Source organism: Alternaria viburni (assembly GCF_023758015.1).
Source record: "Alternaria viburni strain BMP 2772 chromosome Unknown scaffold_2, whole genome shotgun sequence".
NCBI lineage: Eukaryota > Fungi > Ascomycota > Dothideomycetes > Pleosporales > Pleosporaceae > Alternaria > Alternaria viburni.
In genome coordinates this window covers 588,994-609,757 of record NW_026055771.1, presented here as the reverse complement: position 1 = coordinate 609,757, position 20,764 = coordinate 588,994, and the positions used below count along the sequence as shown (strand labels likewise).

General features: G+C 53.0%; 7 protein-coding genes across 7 annotated transcripts; 5 read left to right on the top strand and 2 right to left on the bottom strand.

Moving 5' to 3' along the window:
* Positions 1-1,232: 1,232 nt before the first annotated feature.
* Positions 1,233-1,783, top strand: J4E79_001137 (uncharacterized protein; the record flags this gene model as incomplete). The annotated part of the gene is made up of 3 exons (XM_049350047.1): positions 1,233-1,318; positions 1,384-1,525; positions 1,589-1,783. The coding sequence occupies 3 exons, from the start codon at positions 1,233-1,235 to the stop codon at positions 1,781-1,783; spliced, it is 423 nt and encodes a 140-aa protein (XP_049215206.1).
* A 151-nt stretch (positions 1,784-1,934) lies between these two features.
* On the bottom strand, positions 1,935-2,562 carry J4E79_001136 (uncharacterized protein; the record flags this gene model as incomplete). Its single annotated transcript, XM_049350046.1, has 2 exons — positions 1,935-2,287; positions 2,361-2,562. The coding sequence occupies 2 exons, from the start codon at positions 2,560-2,562 to the stop codon at positions 1,935-1,937; spliced, it is 555 nt and encodes a 184-aa protein (XP_049215205.1).
* Positions 2,563-4,970: 2,408 nt separating this feature from the next.
* J4E79_001135 (uncharacterized protein) lies at positions 4,971-5,714 on the top strand (the record flags this gene model as incomplete). The annotated part of the gene is made up of 3 exons (XM_049350045.1): positions 4,971-5,060; positions 5,113-5,412; positions 5,469-5,714. The coding sequence occupies 3 exons, from the start codon at positions 4,971-4,973 to the stop codon at positions 5,712-5,714; spliced, it is 636 nt and encodes a 211-aa protein (XP_049215204.1).
* Positions 5,715-6,352: 638 nt separating this feature from the next.
* J4E79_001134 (uncharacterized protein) lies at positions 6,353-9,482 on the top strand (the record flags this gene model as incomplete). Its single annotated transcript, XM_049350044.1, has 4 exons — positions 6,353-6,546; positions 6,597-6,836; positions 6,889-7,123; positions 7,170-9,482. 4 exons carry the CDS (start codon positions 6,353-6,355, stop codon positions 9,480-9,482), a joined length of 2,982 nt encoding a protein of 993 aa, XP_049215203.1.
* A 1,575-nt stretch (positions 9,483-11,057) lies between these two features.
* On the top strand, positions 11,058-11,402 carry J4E79_001133 (uncharacterized protein; the record flags this gene model as incomplete). Its single annotated transcript, XM_049350043.1, has 2 exons — positions 11,058-11,086; positions 11,198-11,402. The coding sequence occupies 2 exons, from the start codon at positions 11,058-11,060 to the stop codon at positions 11,400-11,402; spliced, it is 234 nt and encodes a 77-aa protein (XP_049215202.1).
* Positions 11,403-12,263: 861 nt separating this feature from the next.
* On the bottom strand, positions 12,264-17,582 carry J4E79_001132 (uncharacterized protein; the record flags this gene model as incomplete). Its single annotated transcript, XM_049350042.1, has 3 exons — positions 12,264-13,228; positions 13,275-14,696; positions 14,747-17,582. The coding sequence occupies 3 exons, from the start codon at positions 17,580-17,582 to the stop codon at positions 12,264-12,266; spliced, it is 5,223 nt and encodes a 1,740-aa protein (XP_049215201.1).
* A 1,229-nt stretch (positions 17,583-18,811) lies between these two features.
* On the top strand, positions 18,812-20,627 carry J4E79_001131 (uncharacterized protein; the record flags this gene model as incomplete). Its single annotated transcript, XM_049350041.1, has 2 exons — positions 18,812-19,307; positions 19,486-20,627. 2 exons carry the CDS (start codon positions 18,812-18,814, stop codon positions 20,625-20,627), a joined length of 1,638 nt encoding a protein of 545 aa, XP_049215200.1.
* Between the last annotated feature and the right edge of the window lie 137 nt (positions 20,628-20,764).

The following is a 20,764-nucleotide window of genomic DNA, read 5'->3' as shown; positions in this document are numbered from 1 at the left end:
GGTATAGATGAGGTATACGATGTCCTGGATCTTCGCTGGAATGCGGGGAAATAAGCTACGAGCTAGACGCAGTAAGCTTCGCAAACCTGGGCGCATTCGTTGGTCATAAGCTTGGGACGGAAAAGCAGTCTAAATACGCATCAGAAGGTATGGTTGAGCACTGATGGTTTGGCGATAGTATCGCGCGATGAAAAGATGGGAGCTGGAGTCATGGTGCTATTTCGAGACGACTTCAGCTGATCCTCAGTGTAGTCAAAGTGATTCAGGTGTATACAGATGTCCTTCGCGCTTGGTCGAAATTGAACTTCTTCGTTCCTTCCGTTGCCAGGGGGTCAGTAAAGGTGCCTTGGCGAGGAGGTTGGCCGCGCTGCATCCGACCTGCACAGCTAATTAAGAGAAAAGCCAGGGCGCATTATATCGCAGAAGAATAGCTTCATTATGACGCAGAATCTGAACTCATGTTGTGCATACAAATGAAGAAAGAGCGCGTTGGTCACTCACGCGCGAGATTGACGCGCCAGATCGCGCCAGCCTTTGAATTATCAAGGGAGGCTCCAGACTCTTTCCTTCCATCTACAGCCCGCTAAGACCTTCGCTATCATCACCAGAACTCAAATTCCGACTAACTCTCACTACGTCACTTTCTACATCATTTCATCGAATGCAGTCTCCAGCCAGTGCCAGAGTAGGTAGCTGCCCCGCTTACGTCATTGCGGCTCGCGTTGTTGATCGCAACGCGAGTCTCCTCATGCTACCCCTCATGCAGCCCCAAGCGACCACTACTTCCGAATCATCACTCTTCCCATCTTGGAAAGATAATCCTGAGCCGCATAGTATAGCCTCAAGCCTAGTTGCCGGACTTGCATAGACCTAGAAGTTAAGAGCCGGGACACGTCGACGCGTCAACTCCCGACTGATAAACCGTGAGCACATAGAACGTCATCCCTGATATCATGTACCATGATGCCGCTAATGCAACAATTCTTTGACAAATACCCGCATCCGGATGCAGAACACAGCTGCCGATACGCTGGGATTTCCAGACCGCATGAGGGAGGGACCACGCTAAATGGGTGGAGGGGCGGGGAATCCAGCTAAGTAACGAGCGCTGGGTCCAAGGTAGGCTTTATATAAATGTCTACCGCTTCTCGAATACCTTGTTGTCCATCCTCCCTTACATACTTTGACATCTAAACTCGATACGGATATTCAAAGAGACCAATCAGATCATCATGACGGACTTCAAGGGACATTGCCATTGCAAGCAGACCGAGTGGACTGCCACCCTGCAGCAAGATCAGCAGGCACACATCCTATGGTGAGTAGTGTCGTTCTGTTCCTATAACAACAATTCGTTGCAGGATCAAGCTAACAATCGACTAGCCACTGCAACACTTGCAAAGAGCTCTCCGGCTCCACGTACACGCTCAATCAGATCATCCCCAAGAAAGCCCTCAAAATCACCAAGGGCGATGATCTAGGCAAATACACATACAAGGGTGACTCTGGAAAGAGCGTTCATTGCGTATGTCGTCCCTTCGACTATCCATGAAAGTTGATAAAAGAGCATCTACTAATGATTCCTCAGTTCTACTGCAAGAACTGCACCTCACACGTGTACCACGAGCAAGAGGCGCTCGGCCCCGACAGCATTGTCCTAAGGACGGGATTGTTGGACGAAGGTGTCAAGAACTTCAAGCCTGGTGCGGAGATCTTTGGCAAGGACCGCTTGTCGTGGGAGAAGGAGGTTGCGCAGACGTTTGAGGTTATGCCGCCGTCATAGACAGACATATTCGATAGCATACATATACGAATATCTCATCATAGTCATCAAGGCTTTCAGAATGTTCGCCACAATTGGAACGAGGTGTCTTTCGCCGTGAGACATGCCATTCTAGATTGGATGCGTATATAGCATTATATCTTATCCCAACTTAGTCAGAAAGCGGCGGGAAACTCCTCAAGAAGTGGCTCGGGCACTCGTAGCCGCCCGGGTTGTGGTCCAAGTACAATTGGTGGTACTGTTCCGCATCCCACCATTTCCCTGCAGGCAGGATCTCTGTTGCGACGCTTCCCTTCCACCACTGCTTGTTCACCTTGTCGGTAACGTCTCGCGCAATCTTCTCCTGCTCGGCATCGTGGTAAAAGATGGCGGATCGGTATTGGCTGCCAACGTCTGGACCTTGGCGGTTGGAGGTGGTGGGATCGTGCATCTTGTAGAAGAATTCGAGGAGGGAACGGTAGGTTACTTTTTCGGGATCGTAGACGACTTGGAGGGCTTCGGCATCTGGTTTACTAGTCAGCTAATGGCCAGAGATCACGTCACGCCTCGTGGCGCAACAAAAGCGAGGAATACGTACGACCAGTGCGTCCGCTGCATACCGCCCTGTACCCTGGGTTGTCTGTGTCACCACCGATATATCCAACCCTCGCATCGTACAAGCCCTTTCCCTTGTACTCTCTCCGGTACATGTGCTCGACACCCCAGAAACATCCGGCAGCGACAGTGGCGGTTTGCGCACCCGAAGGCACGTTCATGGGTTGCGCGGGCGCATTCGACATACTGCTGAAGGGGCGAAAGAATTTAGTCAGAAAGGACATGGACAAGTAAGACGTGACGACCAAAAGGAAGAGCGTGAGGAGCTTCAGTTTGGTGGTGGTGATGTATATGTTGTAAGAAGGAGAGAATTACTTTGCTGCTGAGTTATTATGTATCGCAAGTTTGCCGCTTCGATTGGGAAAAGGGCAATGGACCGCGGCGATGATGCCATCATTTGGCGTGACAAATCGAAGGGTCCACGGCCACGCTTCAGCCACATGGGTGGCGGCGGGGTCGCTCCTTCGCGAAGATAGGAACGCCCGACTCGTGCATCTTACTGATCACATATTCCCACACATTACGGACCTCCTAAACAGCAGTGCACGCTGTCTTTGACGCGTCGCAGTGTTGTTTTATCTGACGAGATTCGCGTGCCGCCGTTCTGCCCGCCCCGCTACGTGTCTTTACCCGGACAAGTCGCGGCCGATGTCTGCAGCCTTCCGGCATCAACACAGGCTCGAATCCTCCAGCACTGCTCTTTGCATGATGTCCTGCTTCTTTGCTACTTGATCCATGGCCGTAGCATTGCCTATTCGAAGGACATGCTCTTGGAAATTTCGGCTATGTCCCAGCGGACCCATCCTGCGCTCTCGGAAAAACACTGCGCAGTAGGCTGGAGTGAAACGGGACGTATAAGCGGCGGGACCGGGACGTGGATTCTATTACACTCGCGTTAGTGTCATGGAGAGGTCTCTTCGTTCCCTCTCTTGTAGTACCGAACGCCTTCTCAGCTCATAGTTGCACGTACAGTTTTACGAATGTCGTGTATCAAGCATACACAGTCAGCTTGCTGTTTTCGCACTTGACTGACAGTCCCATAGTCCTACCCTCCAAGTCAGGTCCGGCTGACAGCTTTGGTCGAATCACCCCGACACGATGCGCGTAATCAATTCTCAATCTATTTCGCCTGAAAGCCTTGCACCGGCTACAACCCGCGTTGCTGAACCGGCAGTAGTTGAATCTAGGCTCATACGATGCATCCTTGGACGTGGCGTCGCTCCGAGTCACCACGTGCGTCGAACACTGCTTGATGCATGCACTTGACTAACTCTTCTAAGATTATTTTTAGATGCATCTCTAGACCTCACATCTGCAAGGGCAGCAAATCGCGTTCGCTAAAATTGATCAAGGCAGGGCCTCGAGCACCGATGGAACGACAAGCTTTAATATAAGGTTAATCTACGCGCCAAGAACTCCTCACTTCTCCAGATCTTTTGAATTGGACGTCCACGATACCCTCGCAGTACTATGCCGCTCCTTCCAGGCAGGGAAACTATTTTCAGTCTTCGCTTCCGCACATGTTCCGTTGCTGCATTACATGCAGGATCTATAGATGAAAGACAATATCCGGATGAGCTTGTTTGCTTCTCGGTCAGCTTCGTGGACTGTCTATACCCAGCATCCAGGCCCGGCGTTTCTATTCTGAGTTCTGCACCCCAGGCAAATACGCTCGACTCATCTCGCTTTCATATCTACATCCACTGGGCTGGCCAAAACCTATGCGAGGAAACGGCTCAAACTCACAGCGACTCGCTTGTGCAAAAAGACTTTGGTACCCTAGCCGTCATCTGATATGAAATGGCCACGGTATACCTCGTTGACCGCGAGTCTGGGTTTCGTATTCGCTATCAAGAGAATCTACATGCCCACGCGACGGATGTGCTTTTACTTTCAGCAGCTGTACCGCCGGCACTCGGTTTCCGGGTAGGTTGCATACGGCGCCACCAAGTTGTGCAAGATTTCGTGATACTCGCATGTCAGCAAACCTCGCCAAAAGACATTGGCATTGGTGATGCCGAGAGTTTCACGCATACTGCACCACCTGGTGGCGCAGACGTACGATATTCAAAGAGCCGCCACGAGTCAAGGTTCAATCTCCTCGCGCCCGGAAAGCTCATATGCAGATGCTCCGTTGCTGTGATTCGGGTTAGGATTGCAGCTGGAAGCGAGATGCACGGCGGAACGAGACTATCGCATACCCCAGATACCGACACTTAGCCTGGAGGCTGGCTCAGAATGTATCCACACGGAACAATATTTCAGCTAAGCGGACAACACGAACTCAGCTGAGCAACTTCTGCGATTCTGGACCTATGAGCACGAGCGGGCCGCCGGTCCAATCGTACTCGATAGTGCCATTGGCACTTGGCAGCTGTTATCGTGGTCGGACTGTAGATATCGCCCAAGATGGTGTTGCCGCGGTAGTGGTTAAGACAATCAAAGGTAAAGGGCTGGCGCCGAGGGACTGGTATATAACCTGGTCCATATTCCCTTCCATGATCCTCATCCAGCTTCTACTCTCGGTCTCATCTACCACATCATCAGCTCTCCATCTAGCCTTCTCCGAAGACCATCTTTCCAAACTATCAACATGAAGTGGCTCCTTGCTCTCCTTCCCCTCGCGGCAGCAGCCCCTGCGTTCCCCAATGTCGAGCTCGGTGATGCCCCACCACCCGGTCAGGTACGAGAAACTTAGATGGAAATTTCCGAAACGATCAACTCACGCAACACAGGTCAAGATTCGCGGTGTCAGCTATGGAGGAACTGGTTGCCCGCAAGGCACCATGAGCTCCCAGATCAACAGTGACAGGACTGTCATGACCCTCATCTTCGACGCGTATATCGCCTCGATCGGCCCCGGCATCGCCGTTACTGAGCAGCGCAAGAACTGCCAGCTGAACGTCGACATTGAGTACCCAGGAGGCTTCCAGTACTCCATTCTGTCCGCCGACTACCGTGGCTACTCTGCCATCCAGAAGGGCGTCTCTGGCACTCTCAAGTCTACCTACTACTTCTCCGGAGACACTGCTCAGGTAAGATCTATTCAAGTTCCAGTGGCGTGGACCAGATATGCTGATACCCGAAATAGACCTCGACTGAGTACAAGTTCGACGGGCCAACCAACGGCGACTACCTCAAGCACGACGAGGCGGACAGCACCTCGGTTGTATGGGCGCCATGCGGCACCAACGGCATGCTCAACATCAACTCGCAGGTCCGCCTGACCAGCAGCAACGCCAGCGCCACTGGCCTCCTCACCACTGACTCTACCGATCTCAAATTCACCCAAGTCGTGTACGTGCAGTGGCAGAAGTGCACACCACCCAAGCAGTAGAAACTGATTGCGGTTGATGTAGGCCGAGACATTGGATCAGCTGGATTAGTGTGAACGGGCCATGGGTGGTGCGGGTTGAGGATTTGAGGTGGAGGCGGTGTTAGTCGGGGAATGGAATTTACGAAGATATGCCGGACGCATGTTTGATGTTTGCATGATAGTTGAATCCTTTTATGAGATGCGCATCTCTCATTTCACTCTCCACATGCTGTGATGCTCCACTTACCCCTTTACGCAACTCAGGACCAAGGACACGAGCGAGTAGGGCTTGCCAAACAGGGAGGATAATGGTGGTACTTTTCTGGGATCGCACAGTCGGCGAAGTTCGCATTCATGGTAGCAAGACAGTCGGGTGCACCCGTTGGCAGGACAGAGGTGATGTGGCGTGTGGTGTCGCAGCCACGTCGGAAATTGTGGGGATAAGAGGGCATTCTTGGCGGCAGGGTCGTGGTTGCCGCATTTAGATCCCTGTCTGTTTACCAGCGGCCGTGCGTCCCATAACAGAAGTTCCGGCTGGAACATCGTCATTGAGCACTCCAGCCCGCAACACCAGACCCTCGCTCGCGGCTGTTCCCCACGCTTTCAAAGGAGGCTGCGCAGTGCGATTGACCTACTTTTTTCATTTCTTGGGCGCAATCATGGCCGCCGCGGGCGCGTCTTCCATCTCCGTCACCGTACGAGTCCGCCCTTTCACTATCCGAGAGGCAGCCCAGGTCACGAGGAACGATGACCAAACGCTGTTCCTCGGAGACGGTTCGCTGGCGGGCTTGCCAGCGCCGAAGCTCCACAAGGGCATCCGGCCTGTCATCAAGGTCATGGACGAGAAGTGCCTGTATGAGACGTCACGTATCATTTCAAGGCATGAGGGCTGACCAGTACCAGAATCTTCGACCCTCCAGAAGACAACGCCGTCCAGCGGTTCGGACGATCAACAATAGGACCTCAGGGCAAGCGATCCAAGGACCAGACATTCGCATTCGACCGCGTCTTCGACGACACTACCTCCCAGGGCGATGTATACGAAGCCACGACGAAGCCCCTGCTGGACAGTGTGCTGGATGGATACAACGCGACTGTCTTTGCCTATGGCGCCACAGGTTGCGGAAAGACACATACTATCACGTATGTTCATGTACACCGCTAATTACTCGCAGGAGGACTAACCTTTCAACAGTGGAACATCGCAGCAGCCCGGCATTATCTTTTTGACAATGCAAGAACTGTTCGAGAAGATTCAGGACATACAAGATGAAAAGGTCACCGAGATCACGCTCTCCTATCTGGAAATCTACAACGAGACAATTCGCGACTTGCTTGTAGAGGGCGGCAGTAAACAACCCCTGATGCTTCGCGAGGATGCCAACCAGGCTGTATCTGTCGCTGGTCTTTCCAGCCACCGACCACAGAGCGTAAGTAGGAGGGACACACTGCACGACAGGCGTCTAACAACCACAGGTCCAAGAAGTCATGGATATCATTGTCCGCGGCAACGAGTACCGAACCATGTCACCTACCGAAGCGAACGCTACCTCTTCCCGATCCCACGCCGTACTCCAGATCAACGTGTCCTCCAAGGACCGCAATGCCTCGGTCAACGAACCCCACACAATGGCTACCCTCAGCATCATCGACTTGGCAGGTAGTGAGCGCGCGAGCGCTACGAAGAACCGTGGAGAGCGTTTGACGGAGGGTGCCAACATCAACAAATCCCTACTCGCGCTGGGAAGCTGTATCAACGCCCTGTGTGACCCCCGAAAGCGCAACCACATCCCATACCGCAACTCGAAACTCACACGATTGCTCAAGTTCTCTCTCGGTGGAAACTGTAAAACTGTCATGATAGTCTGTGTTAGTCCGTCAAGCGCGCATTTCGATGAGACGCAGAACACCCTGCGGTACGCCAACCGCGCGAAGAACATCCAGACCAAGGTCACCAAGAACGTGTACAATGTCAACCGCCACGTAAAGGACTATCTTGTCAAGATCGATGAGCAGAGACACTTGATTGAGGAGTTGATGAAAAAGCAGAAGGATTTCGAAGGAAGCGCCTTGGTCAAGTTCCAGAAGCAGAGCGAAAAGAAGGATGGCATCTTGCGAGACGCTGTGGTACGCTTGCGCCAGGCGTATGCGGACTCTGAGCCCGACCGTCGGGATCGGCTGAATATGTCAAAGACCTTGAAGCTGGCCGAGAAGCGCATCTCGATGATTTCGGCATGGATCGCAGCATTCGATAACGTGCAGGATGTTCGCGAAAACGAGGAGATGCCCGCCCAAGTCACAGCAATGAGAGATACTGCAGTCGGAATTTCCGCAGAACTCGAACAAACGCGACAACATTGCCATAGGCGATTGGAGCGTACCGTATGGACGAGCAAAATGGACACAGCGCTGCATGTTGGACTGAAGGGTCTGGCGGAGGTGGACGGCAACGCTGACGGCCACGATGCTGCCAACCTGACAAGAGAGTACGAGCTACTCAAATCGAATGCGGATCGTGAACAACTCAATGCTCTGCTAGACATGGAAAAGGGCGGCGATGCTGCCATCGTCCAGGTGCTGGTACAGGCGCACATCGAGACTGTCACAATCCTAAGCCAGATCACCCAAATGGATGAAGCCCAAGCGGTGGAAGCGGCGAGGAAGCTGCTTACAAAGATTATGAATTCTTGTACAAACTCGACTTCGCAGGTTATTCGGCCAGACGGTGGCCTGCCAGTCACGGAGTTCTTCGAGCCAAGCCACAGAGGCACACCAAAAAGGAGGAAGCCAGTGAACATCATGGAGCCGTCTCCCATGCGACCAATTGCTTTGCCAACACTGGCGGACGCGCCGCATCTTACATCATCGCCAATGAAGTCATCACCACGCCGAAAATTGATGGCAGGAGCCAGAAAGAGCGTCCAGTTCTCGCCGATGAAGAAGAAAAAGTCTCCGTCAAAGACGAAGCGGGGGGTGCGCTGGAGGGACGACACCGAGAATGGTACACTTGCGGAATTCCAGAAAACACCAGAACACCTAGCAGGAACACCAACACATTCTTCCACCCCAGTGCCGGCACCGACTTACTCGACAGGCATCCCCATACCAAAATACGATGGAAGCGGTGGCTCTTCGCCTATCCCTACACCACCAAAAGCCTCCGTAGATTTGAAGGGCTCATCGCGCTTTGCAGTCGGCGCGCTGTCTAAGCGTTCGGACGGATCCCCCACATCTCGTTCCAACAACGCATATGGCTCGGATTCCGATGGTGCGTCGCCTCTCCGCGACATCTACAACAACGCTCGCACTTCGTCCTTGAGCAATGTAGAGAACGCCTCGTCGGGCCCCGCGCGAGAAGGAGACAGCGGCCACTCCAGTTCAGAGGGAGAGAAATGGACGCCATCGGACGCCCGACAAATCGGACACGCAATCAAGCGTCGTTCTTCCACAAACGGGGGATCTGTACCTGTGAACCGAGCGCATCGTCGTCGTAGTCCGACAGCAGCGACTATTGGTAGCCCGCCCAACGAGAACTCCCTTCTCTCCGCGGGTGCAGCGCGTCGCATGGTCAAGTCTGTCCACGAGGCTGACTGGAAGAACAGCGTACTTAGCCCACGGGTTACGCCCATAATGAAGAGCGCTGTAAGGCGCACTACCTTGGCGAACGTCGGTGACGATCGACCTCGGGAGGCACCGCCCAGCTTGAATGCGCGAGCGCCTGTACGAATCACTAGTGGTTCTTCGTCCAGAGGTAGCCTCATGCCTAATTCTAAGAGCGTCTGGCGTTGATTTACCTCTTGCTAATTGGGGCATTAGGTGGTTGGAGACGCCACCGTTGGGGCTTTTAACGACTTTTTCGCTTCTCGTTGCTCACTAGTTGCATTCTGTTTGTTTTTCATCTGGCGATCGTCTGGCGCCAGGTCGTCCTCTTGTGCATCTGTCTCATTCTCAAAACCTTGGAAAACTCCATCTAGAAGCATTAACGAAGGCTTGGGTCGGTGTTTGGGTAATCTCTCTGCCTATGGCAGTTGCTGGGGCGTATTCAGTTGCGATTGCATTGGGATGTACTTGTATGCGTGTCTCGAGTATTGCGTAGTTTTCCTGTTACTAGCATCATTTCAACGTTTCACGATCATCTTCTATGCTCAGCTGTGTCTGATGAGTGTCTACTTTCAAAGAGCAATATCAACATGCCAATACAACCTCGCAAGGTGGCTAGAACCACTCGCCCACTCACCAGGTTCGAGATTGTAAGTTGAGTGCATTCTGCTCGCAGCAATGTCTTCGCGTCTCTCTACCCAATGTATAGCATTCTGCAAGGGTCGCATAGGGATCAGATAATAGGCATCGTATCGAATTAAAATGCTATTGCAGTGAGGCCCAGGAGCACTCAGGGATCAATATACACAGGTAGAGGCCGACGCAGCCGAGGACTTAACCTTTCACAACTCTACTTATTTCGGAATGCACTCCCTAACAGGGCTAACAACGTTAAGTGCGCAGTTTGCGCAGTTGAGATAATCTTAATCCTTGCTCTCCGCTTAGGCAACACGTATAGTACCTTACTCAACTTAGTTATCTTGTTCGCTAATGCTTGCCCAAATTGCACTATCCTATCCTAACTTGAGCTTTTCTTCTACAGTACTATTATAATATGAAGTAAAAAAAAGCTACTTATAACTTCTACAATGTTAATAATCTAGAAAAAAAGATAGTCTTACAAATAAGCGAGATCGCTTCTACTCTACAAAAGTCTAACCTTCCTTACCTTATTCAAATCTAACTTGGCACGAAGAAAAGGGATTCAGGGTGGTATAGATGCCGTTGGATGGTGTAGGTCACATTGTCGGGAGAGAGGGGGAAATTGGCTAATCGATGACGCCACGCGCCGGCAGCGCAACGCGTCGAAACCTTCCTTGAGAGAGTGAGGAGGTGCCAAGGATGACAGTATAATTATCCATAGCCAGTGTGTGAGTGGTGCGAATCAGATGGTTCGGGGTGCAATAAGAAAGCAGTTGGAAATTGAAAGTACGTCATGCTTCCTTCTCTGAACTGCCCACTGCCACGCGTAAAATCGAAGACCGGGAACAGCGGAGTATACGACGATGAGATGTGACTATTAATCAAAAAAGTGTATTCCTGGCCAAACGCCCAAGGCATTGTTCACGAACATGTGCAGCATGAACTCGTCACTGCAGCTACCTAGGTAAACACAAAGACACAGTACACGCTCATCAAGCTTGCAAATCGCCAGCTGGCCTCTGGAGCGTAGCTATGTTACCTTTAGAAGGCTTTCAGGATCACAGAGCCGCAAGCATACGGAGCTGTCCCACCGGCTGCTCAAATTTCGGGCCTTGGCCTCTCATGGAGACAAGTGAAGGTGGAGCTACAAGGTGAGAGACAGCATAATGCGCGAGCCGTAGGCATCTCCACTCACATAAGTAGATGACCGAACAACAAAGTCTCTCTCTCTTTCTCTTTCTCTCCTCGCAACCTGTCAAAAGCGGTAACATGGCAAACAACATGGAGTCGCAAGACCTATCAAAAGCACCTCGGCAAGAGCAAGAGAAAGAACAGCAGCAAGAGCAAGCGCAAATTCAAGGACCAGAGATGCAGGACAAGAACCTCTCTAGCAACGAGCAGAAGGCAGGTTCAGGGGAGCCGGAGCAAGACAAAGAAAGGGCAGACAAGACGGCGAAGCAGCAGTAAGTTGTCGCGAAACCAGTTTTTGTTCCATGCACATACTGATTTTGGATTAAGAGATTCGGACTCCAAGGCGACACAGACCGAATCGCCTACCAATACTGGAAATCTCGCCGTTGGAGGACTGCCTGAAGTGTGGTGGTTTCCCAAGCCAGCACGTACAAAGCGGTACGGTCGTGGAGGATAGCAACACCGATGCACGGATGACCCGCAGCACTATCGCCAGATGAGTGGGGTACAAAAGTTTGATATCTTTGAGTCAGGTAGCCGGATACGTTTCAAGGTTGTGCGCTGGACATAAAGCTTCCGTATAAGCCGGCTATGCTACAGGGACGTATCTGTGAGCGATGAGAATACATCATATTGCCTACTACATGAACTTTGCTCGACCCTTTGCATCGAAGACTACATGTGCTGTATACCCCAACGAGTACGTGTGTGGTAAAGACATCTTACTCCGGCTTTTGCGACAGCAACGGAGAGCGCGACCCAAATAACACATCTGCCTGCCCCCGCCAAGTTTCATAGTCGCAGATGTAAGATCAGCCGTGGTTGCACAACTCTCACGGATGAATTTTCACAAGCCTCCATCAAGTAATGGATGACAACACTCTGAGTACAAATTATGTAAGATGCATTTATGCTAGGATATGTATGTATCATTCCAAAAGAAGAAAAGGAAGAGAAGAAGAAAGTGAAGAAGCGTCAAGCGACGAACGATATCATCATGGTCGTAACCAACAAAAACAGAGTACACCGATCCCCCGACCATCCATAAAATGCAGAGAACAACAAGCAGAAAAAGAAAAAGGTATAACACGGTTACCCCATCTTTCACCATCAAACACCGCCGTTGCATGCATGCCGTTACTCATCCCGATAGAACTTCTTGAAGATCAAATGCAAAAACAGATTAACGTTGACTCTAGCGACACCGTCGCCGGCAGCTGCGCCACCCCGAGCACCTTCGCCGAAGAGATTCATAAATTGGTGGTTGTCGAATTGCGCTTGGAGGAGGCCGTCCAGAGGCACCTCGGCGAATGCACCGGGAATCATCATGGAACCTTGAGAACCTTGGATCTCGAAGATACCTGTTTGGTTGCTGGAGATGGTGATGTCCATGCGGTCCCATTGTCGCTCGTGGTATCCAGACCAGGAGATGAGGATGCCCTTCTCGGCCAGGTTGCGGGCGGAGTATTTGAAGGAACCGAAGCGGTACTCGCGACCGCTGTTCTTTAGTTCACGCTGGTGGTTGTATTGGCGGGTAAAGGGAAGGAGGAACTTCTTCTTGCCCTTCTTCGATTGCAACGTTACCATGGCTTGTTCGATGTAGTCGTTGTAGGACTTGAGTTGCGACTCTAGGAAATGTGCCTTCTCGTCGAGTGCGGCCAGTGTAGTGCGTACTCCCTCCAATTCCTTGGCGCGTTGGATACGTCTTCGGTGCTTGGTGCGGATGTCGACCGCGATGGCGTTGAGTAGGTCTTGGTAGTTGTTGGTGTGCGAGATGCGGCCTGCGCGTTGGAGTTGTACCATGTTCTCCAGACAGTATTGCTTGAGTGTGGGGTAGTCAAGATCAAGTACAGAGTTGGAGCCCATATCCTGCGTGTAAGTTGAGGCGGCAGAGGATCGGACTACGTTGCTCTGTTTCCGCGAACGATCTTTCCGCTGCGCGATGATCTCTTCGCGGACGAGAGCGTCCCAGCGGTTCTCGTCATCGGGGGTAACCGGCTTGCACATGATCTCGGTGAGGTTGGCGCCGGTTTGGATGCGGATGATGTACAGTACGTAGCGCTTGGTCTCCATGAAGAGGGATTTGATTGCAGAGTCGGGGTCTAGAAAAGTCAGTAAGTGGGAACTGCAAGTGGAGGAAGAACTTACCCTCTTGCTCATGGTACTTGGGGTTCAGGGTCAATGTGATTTCGCTGGAGCTGACATGCAGAAGCTCGTTCTCGTTGTTCTTGGCGCTACCGAGCTCACGGACAATCTCACGGAGTGGATCGTCTTGAGAGGGGCATAAACTTGGTAGATCTTCGATGACGAGGTTGTGAATGGCGAATACGTCTGCGAGCTTGATGTAGAGTGTTGGCTTGGTTCTTGCAAACAAGTCGTTGAACTCGTCAATCTCGAACTGAGCTTCGGCGGCACGGACGTTGATCATGTTCGACCAGATGTCTTGTAGGCGATCGATGGCTTCGGTGATGTAGCTGTTAAGAGGCTGCAGGTAAAGATCGTCTCCACCAAACAGCTTCCCGCCGGCAATCTGACTGAGGACCTTGGCAACAGCTCCAAGGTTTCTGTTCATCACTGGCGACAGGCCACGATCCACCACACCCCAGTGCTGAGGTTGCAATAGAGCAGGCTGAATGTAAGCCTTCCATACCCAGTAGCCGGTGATTTGTAGAAGCTGCTCTTGCGCCTCGTAGGGGAATTTCAAGCGTAGTTCTTCGAACATCTGCTGTGCGATGTATCTCACACCATATGGCATCCGGTGGAGTACCTCTTCGAACATCGTGAAGTACTGGTCAGCAACATCGCGAAGATCTTGCAGGTTGTGAATGAAAGTACCACGTGTCTCGGGGTCCTTGAGTGCTACATCTCGCGAGACATTCGGGTCGCGACGACTACTTTGGCCAGTACGGAGCTCCTCGTTGTTGATGGCGGAACGATAGATTTGCATTGGGTCGCTCTCCAGGTCCAGGTGCTCATTCTCAATGATATTCTCACGAATGACAGTTCCAAGAACATCTTTGAGGAACTTTCGGTCGCGCGGTGACCGGACGTAGTTGGCGAACAATTTGGACCAGAAGAAGTTGCCACGAAGGTACTCATGGAGGTTCGCACAGCCCTCAATCTCCTCCTTTAGCGATCTTGTGAGCAGCTTCAACAGCCAATACTCTTCTCTGCGTTTTTGGGCCAAACCAAACATACTCATGGTCAGCTGCTCGATGCGCTTGATGTCACCCTCCGCGAGATTTTGTTCACGAACGCGCCTGAAGAGTCTCGCCATGTACTGAGGCTGCGTCTGCAGAACAAAGAAAAGCTCCTGATACTGCTCCAGCTTCCGGCGCGAGTTCTTGTTGAGCGCTTTGAGATCGAAGGGGTCCTTTGATGAGATGTCCTTGCTGCTGAGCAGTGTGCCGACGTTGCCGCCGAAGTGCTTCTGGTGCTTGACGACCTCGTCAAGGGTGATCTTGTTCTTCACGAGAAGCGCGATCTTGATGTCCAGTTGATCGACGTACTGCTCGGCGAGCTCGTTCTGGCGCACATGCTGTACAACAGTCTTACGAAGACGCTCGAATTCTGACATTCCGTTAGTAAGACATGACTATAGTAATCAAAGAGCGACCTACCAATCTCCTCATCAAAGTCGATGTCGTTGTCGTTAAGAAGATGCACAAAGTTCTTGACAGTCGACACTGGAGGGTTTGTGCCACTGGTCAAGCTCTTGTAGGCTTCACCTTGTTGACGACCACGGATGAAGCTCTGCACTTTGATGACCTTCTCCATATTCTCCTTGTAGAACTGCTGCTTCTCTGCAAACTTCTGGCGGATCATCAAACCGCGCGCCAGGGTCTGAAGCTCGACAATCGCATCTTCGTGCTCTTCCACTTGACCAAGCTGCATACCGATTTGCATCCTGAGCAGCATACCACGTGCCACGGCTTGAAGATCGACGGTTTCGGGCTCTTGAGCATTGAGCTCGCAAAGAGTCTCGTAGGTCCGTTGGCGTTGCATGAAGCCTCGGCAAGCCGATTGGAGGTCTAGAATGGTGGGTTCTTGCGCCTGAAGTGCCTTGAGATCAGAAAAGTGCTTCTGTCGCGAAAGGAAACCGCGAATGTGTGACTGAAGCGAAAGAACGTTGTCTTCTTGTTCGTGCAGAAGCGTGAGGATCTCAGTGATCTCTGCACGCATGGTGCCACCCCTTGCGACAGCTTGTAAATCGGTGATCTGAGGTACTTCGGCTTGAAGCGCCTCGTGGATCTGCCTGACAGAGTTTCTCAAGACATTGGCGCGAACTTGGGACTGAAGACCAGACCAATTGACATTCGTGCTTACCAGCTTCTTCTGCATTGCGGCGTCCTTCTTCCTAGCAAGAAGACCTCGGGCAGTTGACTGCAACATTGTAATCATAGATTCGTGTTGACGAAGACCTTCCTGATCGGCACGCAGTGACTGGCGGACACGCATTGCTCTTGCGACGGCTTGGAGTTGCGCGACCTCAGGTTCATTCTGTTGTAGCTCAGCCCATTCCCGATCGACTTGCTGGCGTAGAAGAGCTCCACGAATCATAGCCTGCACATGCATAACGGATGGTTCGGTATCGCGGGTTTGTTCGTATCGGTCGGACACACGTAGTCGTTCCAGCGCTCCTCGGATGGCTGCTTGGAATTGCCGTATGCCGTGTTCGTGTCGCTCGATCTTCGATTTGGTGTACTGAACTTGCGCTCTGGCCTTGCGCCCACGGAACAGGTTCTGCACCTTCAAGACCTGGGCCTCATTGGCGTGCCAGAACTGTTCTTCACCCTGAAGCCTCGACCGAACCAGGAAGCCTCTCGCTGCACCTTGCAAAGTAACTGCGAAACGGCGCATGTCCATGCGGTAGGTGGAGATTTGTCGAGCCCAGTCACCACGGATGCGTGCCTGCAAGTCTACGATGAGGTGCTCATGATCCCAGAGCTCCTGCATCACCATCCCGAGGCGAATTCGAACGAGAGCACCGCGCATCTGAGCCTGGAGATCTAGTATGATGTCCTCGTTCTCTCCAAGCTCGCGGTCAATGCGGTCTTCCTCAGATTCCACTGGTTCTGGTTCTGGCTCCGGTTCCGGCTCGACTTGGAAGTTGGCTTGCATGCCTGAGAAGTTGGGCATACTAACCCCAGACTTGTCCAGACCTTTTTGTGTAGCCTCCAACTCGTGGTCCTCGAACTGGAGTTTACCGACTAGATTGCCAATTCGGAAGTCGACAATGCCTTTTCGGAACAGAAGCCATGAGAGCGCATGAATGCAGTAGATGACCTTGGGCACGTTCTTCTTCTCGTAGAGATCGACCAGTTCGAAGCGGAAGAGATCGGGGAGTTCGACTTCGGACAGGAACTTGAAGAAGTGAGCATAGTTGTTGGAGTGCCGGTACTGTAGCTTCGGGTCGCGGAATATGCGCAGCGGTTGTCCTTTGATTGACTGAACAATCTCTGCTAGTGTTATGCCGTTTCGCAGTGCCTCCTCCAGTTCAACAACAGGCGGGAGGTCCGTCTCGATGATGTCTTCCATCCACTCCTTGGCTTCTCCAATATGACAGAGGTATTCGTAGGCCTGCAAGAACTGGCGCTGTTGGTCCATCCAATTCCGACTTGACCAAGTGGACGCCGTCTTTTGTGGTGTTTCTAGCCGCTGCAATCTTCTCCGTCCGTTGAGACCCACGACCTGCTGCTCCGGGGACTTGATGGCGAAGTCCTCATCGCTTCCAGCCTCGGCGAACTTGGATAGAGTTCGTAGATGTCCCGTGGATGACTTCTGGAAGCTCTTAAGTTCCGGTCGTTCCAGGTGAGTTGACAGCGGTCGGGACGAGTGATCGCGGGTGGGCGCGCGTACAGAGTCGTTTCGCGATACTGCTAGTGATAGCGGGCGCGGTTTGGTTGTCGGCGAGGTGGAGCCATCGTACGGGGCGTAGAGGTTTTCGACACTATGTGATCGCAGGTGGCTGGAGCTTCGGGTCGGGCTAGCACTCGCGGGGCGCAGGAGCTTCTCTGGCGATGGCGGATTCGAGAATGTTGCGGGGCGTAGGAGCTTTTCGGGCGATGGCGGGTAGACGGGCGTCGTCGGTCGCATGTACTTGTCAGGTGACGATGGGCTCTGCTTCTCGGGCGAGGGCGGATTTGAAGGTGCCTGCTGCAGCGGTCGCAGTGCTTTCCGCATGCTCATAAACGTGTCTGAAGGGTCTGTCTCGCCCGAGCCGAAGTAGTCTTCTGTTCGCGGGCGCGAGAGGGCAGTCGCCTCGCTCAGCCCGCGCCGGTGCGACAGCGAGCCGAAGCCGCTGGAGGCATTGCTGGACTGCGTGCTGGAGCGGCTCGGCGGGTACTGGTTCGAGTGGTTGGAGGAGCCATTGGATGCAGTCGATGTCTGACGGAGCGGGGAGGGCGATGTTGCCGAGTGGCCTGGTCTCGAGCGTGGGGCAGTCAGGTAACTCATGGCGAGCGCGACAGTCGAGGGCGTTACTGCGACCCAGTCCTACACCGCATGCGTCGTACAGGACAAAGGAAGATGGTGATGGCGTTGGCGTCGGGGCTCAAGAGGCCGTCATGGAGGCCCGCGATAATTACAAGAGATATGGATGCGCCTGCCGCCGAAAACAAAAATCGCGAACGAGATCAAGCGACAGTCTAAAGCCCTGCGACCAAGCGCGCACTTTTACTCTGCACGGGCGAAGAGGAATGTGAATCGGGAAAGGGAAATTGGGTATCGTAGATGAAAGGCAGCGGCGTTGAAACTGGAAGCGGACGTGTGGTGTCCAAGCTTTTGCGGATGTTTACTCAGGCTGCGAGGGCTTGCCGGCCTGTTGTCGCGCCAACCACCCCAAGAAACCCATCTCCAGCCGCGAAAATCATCCATCCCGACTCCCGTCACACGGACCGGGAATCCCTCAAAACAACATCCTAGTGCTGCATCACTGTTGCAGCTACCGTGTTTGTTGCTGCTGGATCGCCATGTCTGGACGAGCCGACCACTTCACTTCACCATCACGTCCTATCCATCGACTATCCCGGAAACCCATGTACGCGTCGCGGCCATGATGCCTGAATTGCAGGGCGACAAGGACGTCGGCGCCATCAACGGCGACAGCCTGACTACAGCTCGCACGGTGAGCTATCGCGTCCTGAACCTGAACCTTAGCCTAGCGCACCCCTTGGACGCGTCCAATTATCGACTCGTCGACCTGTCACTATAAGGGAGCTCCCAGCCGGTACCGTGCAAGTCCAAACGTCGCGCCCACCACGTGAGTGTGCTAGCAAGGTAAGAATGAAATGCACTAGATCCGATTGCTAATAGAAACGTCGTACCTTACCAAAAGACTGACGACTGCGACTATTGTTGACATGTCCAGCATATGTTGATATGCGTCTTTCGCGCATACAGTGTACAGCATTGTACGTCGACTGCAGTACTGCCTGCACATCGATCCCCCTTCGGACGCGTCGTCGTCGCGCTAAAAGGCGGGGTCACCTGAAGCAGGAGCCTTGGCGAAGGAGCCCACAGAAATTCTTTCCGCGCCGCCAGTTTCTTCCAACTTTTTTCTTCTTGGGAAAGCCCTCAACTTTCCCCGGCCAGAGTCTTTTGCTGAGCACGACGGCCTGTTTCCTTCCGTGATACCCCTCTTACCCTTCTCAAGTCCCCGAGAAGTTTCTTTTCTACCACCCATCATGCCCATCTCCAACGGTGACGCCATGACCAACACGGCCGCCGACGCCTTGGACTACACCAAGGCTCTTGAGATCCTCAAGAACGAGTACCCCGAGCGCGATGGCATCGACATCAAGACGCTCATCGACTCCAAGAAGAACGGCGGCCTCACCTACAATGACTTCCTCATGCTTCCTGGCTACATTGGCTTCCCTGCCGCCGAAGTCGCCCTTGACACCCCAATCACAAAGCGCATTTCTCTCAAGACGCCCTTTGTCTCCTCGCCCATGGACACTGTCACCGAGCACAACATGGCCATCCACATTGCCCTTCTTGGAGGTCTCGGTGTGATCCACCACAACTGCTCTCAGGACGACCAGGCCGAGATGGTCCGCAAGGTCAAGCGCTTCGAGAACGGCTTCATCCTGGACCCCGTCGTCATCTCTCCCAACACCACAGTCGGAGAGGCCAAGGCACTGAAGGAGAGGTGGGGCTTCGGTGGTTTCCCAGTCACTGGTAAGTCAGACTCTACACTCTTATACCCGTGTTTGCTTTATGATGATTACCTTTTCAATTTAACTTTCGTTCATCCGCAACGATTCCGTCGTACTGTGGAGAAAATGTATCTGAAATGCCTCACAAACGCTACGCCTTGTCAATTCGTCGAGATGCATTCGCTGACAGTTGACTATAGAGAACGGCACCCTCCGCTCCAAGCTCGTTGGTATCATTACCCCCCGAGACATCCAGTTCCACGACAAGCTGGACGACCCGGTCACCGCAGTCATGTCCACGGACCTCGTAACCGCCCGCCACGGTGTTGAGCTCAAGGAGGCCAACGACATTCTGAACAAGTCCAAGAAGGGAAAGCTTCCCATCGTGGATGAGAGCTTCAACCTGATTGCGCTCCTGTCTCGCTCCGACTTGATGAAGAACCTCAACTTCCCGCTTGCGTCCAAGCTCCCACACTCCAAGCAGCTGATCGCCGCGGCTGCCATCGGCACCCGACCAGAGGACAAAATTCGTCTGCAGAAGCTCGTCGATGCCGGTCTCGACATTGTCATCCTCGACAGCAGTCAGGGAAACAGCATGTACCAGATCGAGATGATCAAGTACATCAAGGAGAAGTACTCTCAACTCGACGTGATTGGCGGAAACGTCGTCACTCGCGAGCAGGCTGCTGGTCTCATCGCCGCTGGTGTTGACGGTCTCCGTATCGGCATGGGCAGCGGAAGTGCTTGCATTACACAAGAAGTCATGGCTGTCGGAAGGCCACAGGCCACTTCGGTGTACAATGTCACCTCTTTCGCATCGCGCTTCGGCGTGCCTTGCATCGCAGATGGCGGTATCCAGAACGTAGGACACATCGTCAAGGGTCTTGCCATGGGTGCATCAGCCGTCATGATGGGAGGTCTCCTCGCCGGTACCACTGAGTCTCCTGGTGAGTACTTTGTCAGCCGCGATGGTCAGCTCGTCAAGGCCTACCGTGGTATGGGCAGTATCGCCGCCATGGAGGACAAGAAGGCCGGTGCTGGCGCTGCCGACTCCAAGGCCAGCAACGCTGGTACCGCGCGCTACTTCTCTGAGGGTGACCGTGTTCTGGTTGCCCAAGGTGTGTCTGGATCCGTCCAGGACCGTGGCTCGATCACCAAGTTCGTGCCCTACCTCATGGCTGGTGTTCAGCACTCGCTCCAGGATATTGGCATCAAGAGCCTTACCGAGCTTCACGAGGGTGTTGCCAACGGCACCGTCAGGTTCGAGTTGCGCACTGCCAGTGCACAGGCTGAGGGCAACGTGCACGGTCTGCACAGCTTCGACAAGAAGCTCTACTCATAGACGATCGAAGATGATAAATGGAATGCATTGGGAGGGCGTTAGTGGGTGGTTGGCTGGGTTGCTAGGTTCCCTCATTAGACATGCGACACGAAGACGATTTATGTTCTTATTTTGGAGCAATGGATAGGCCAAAAGCA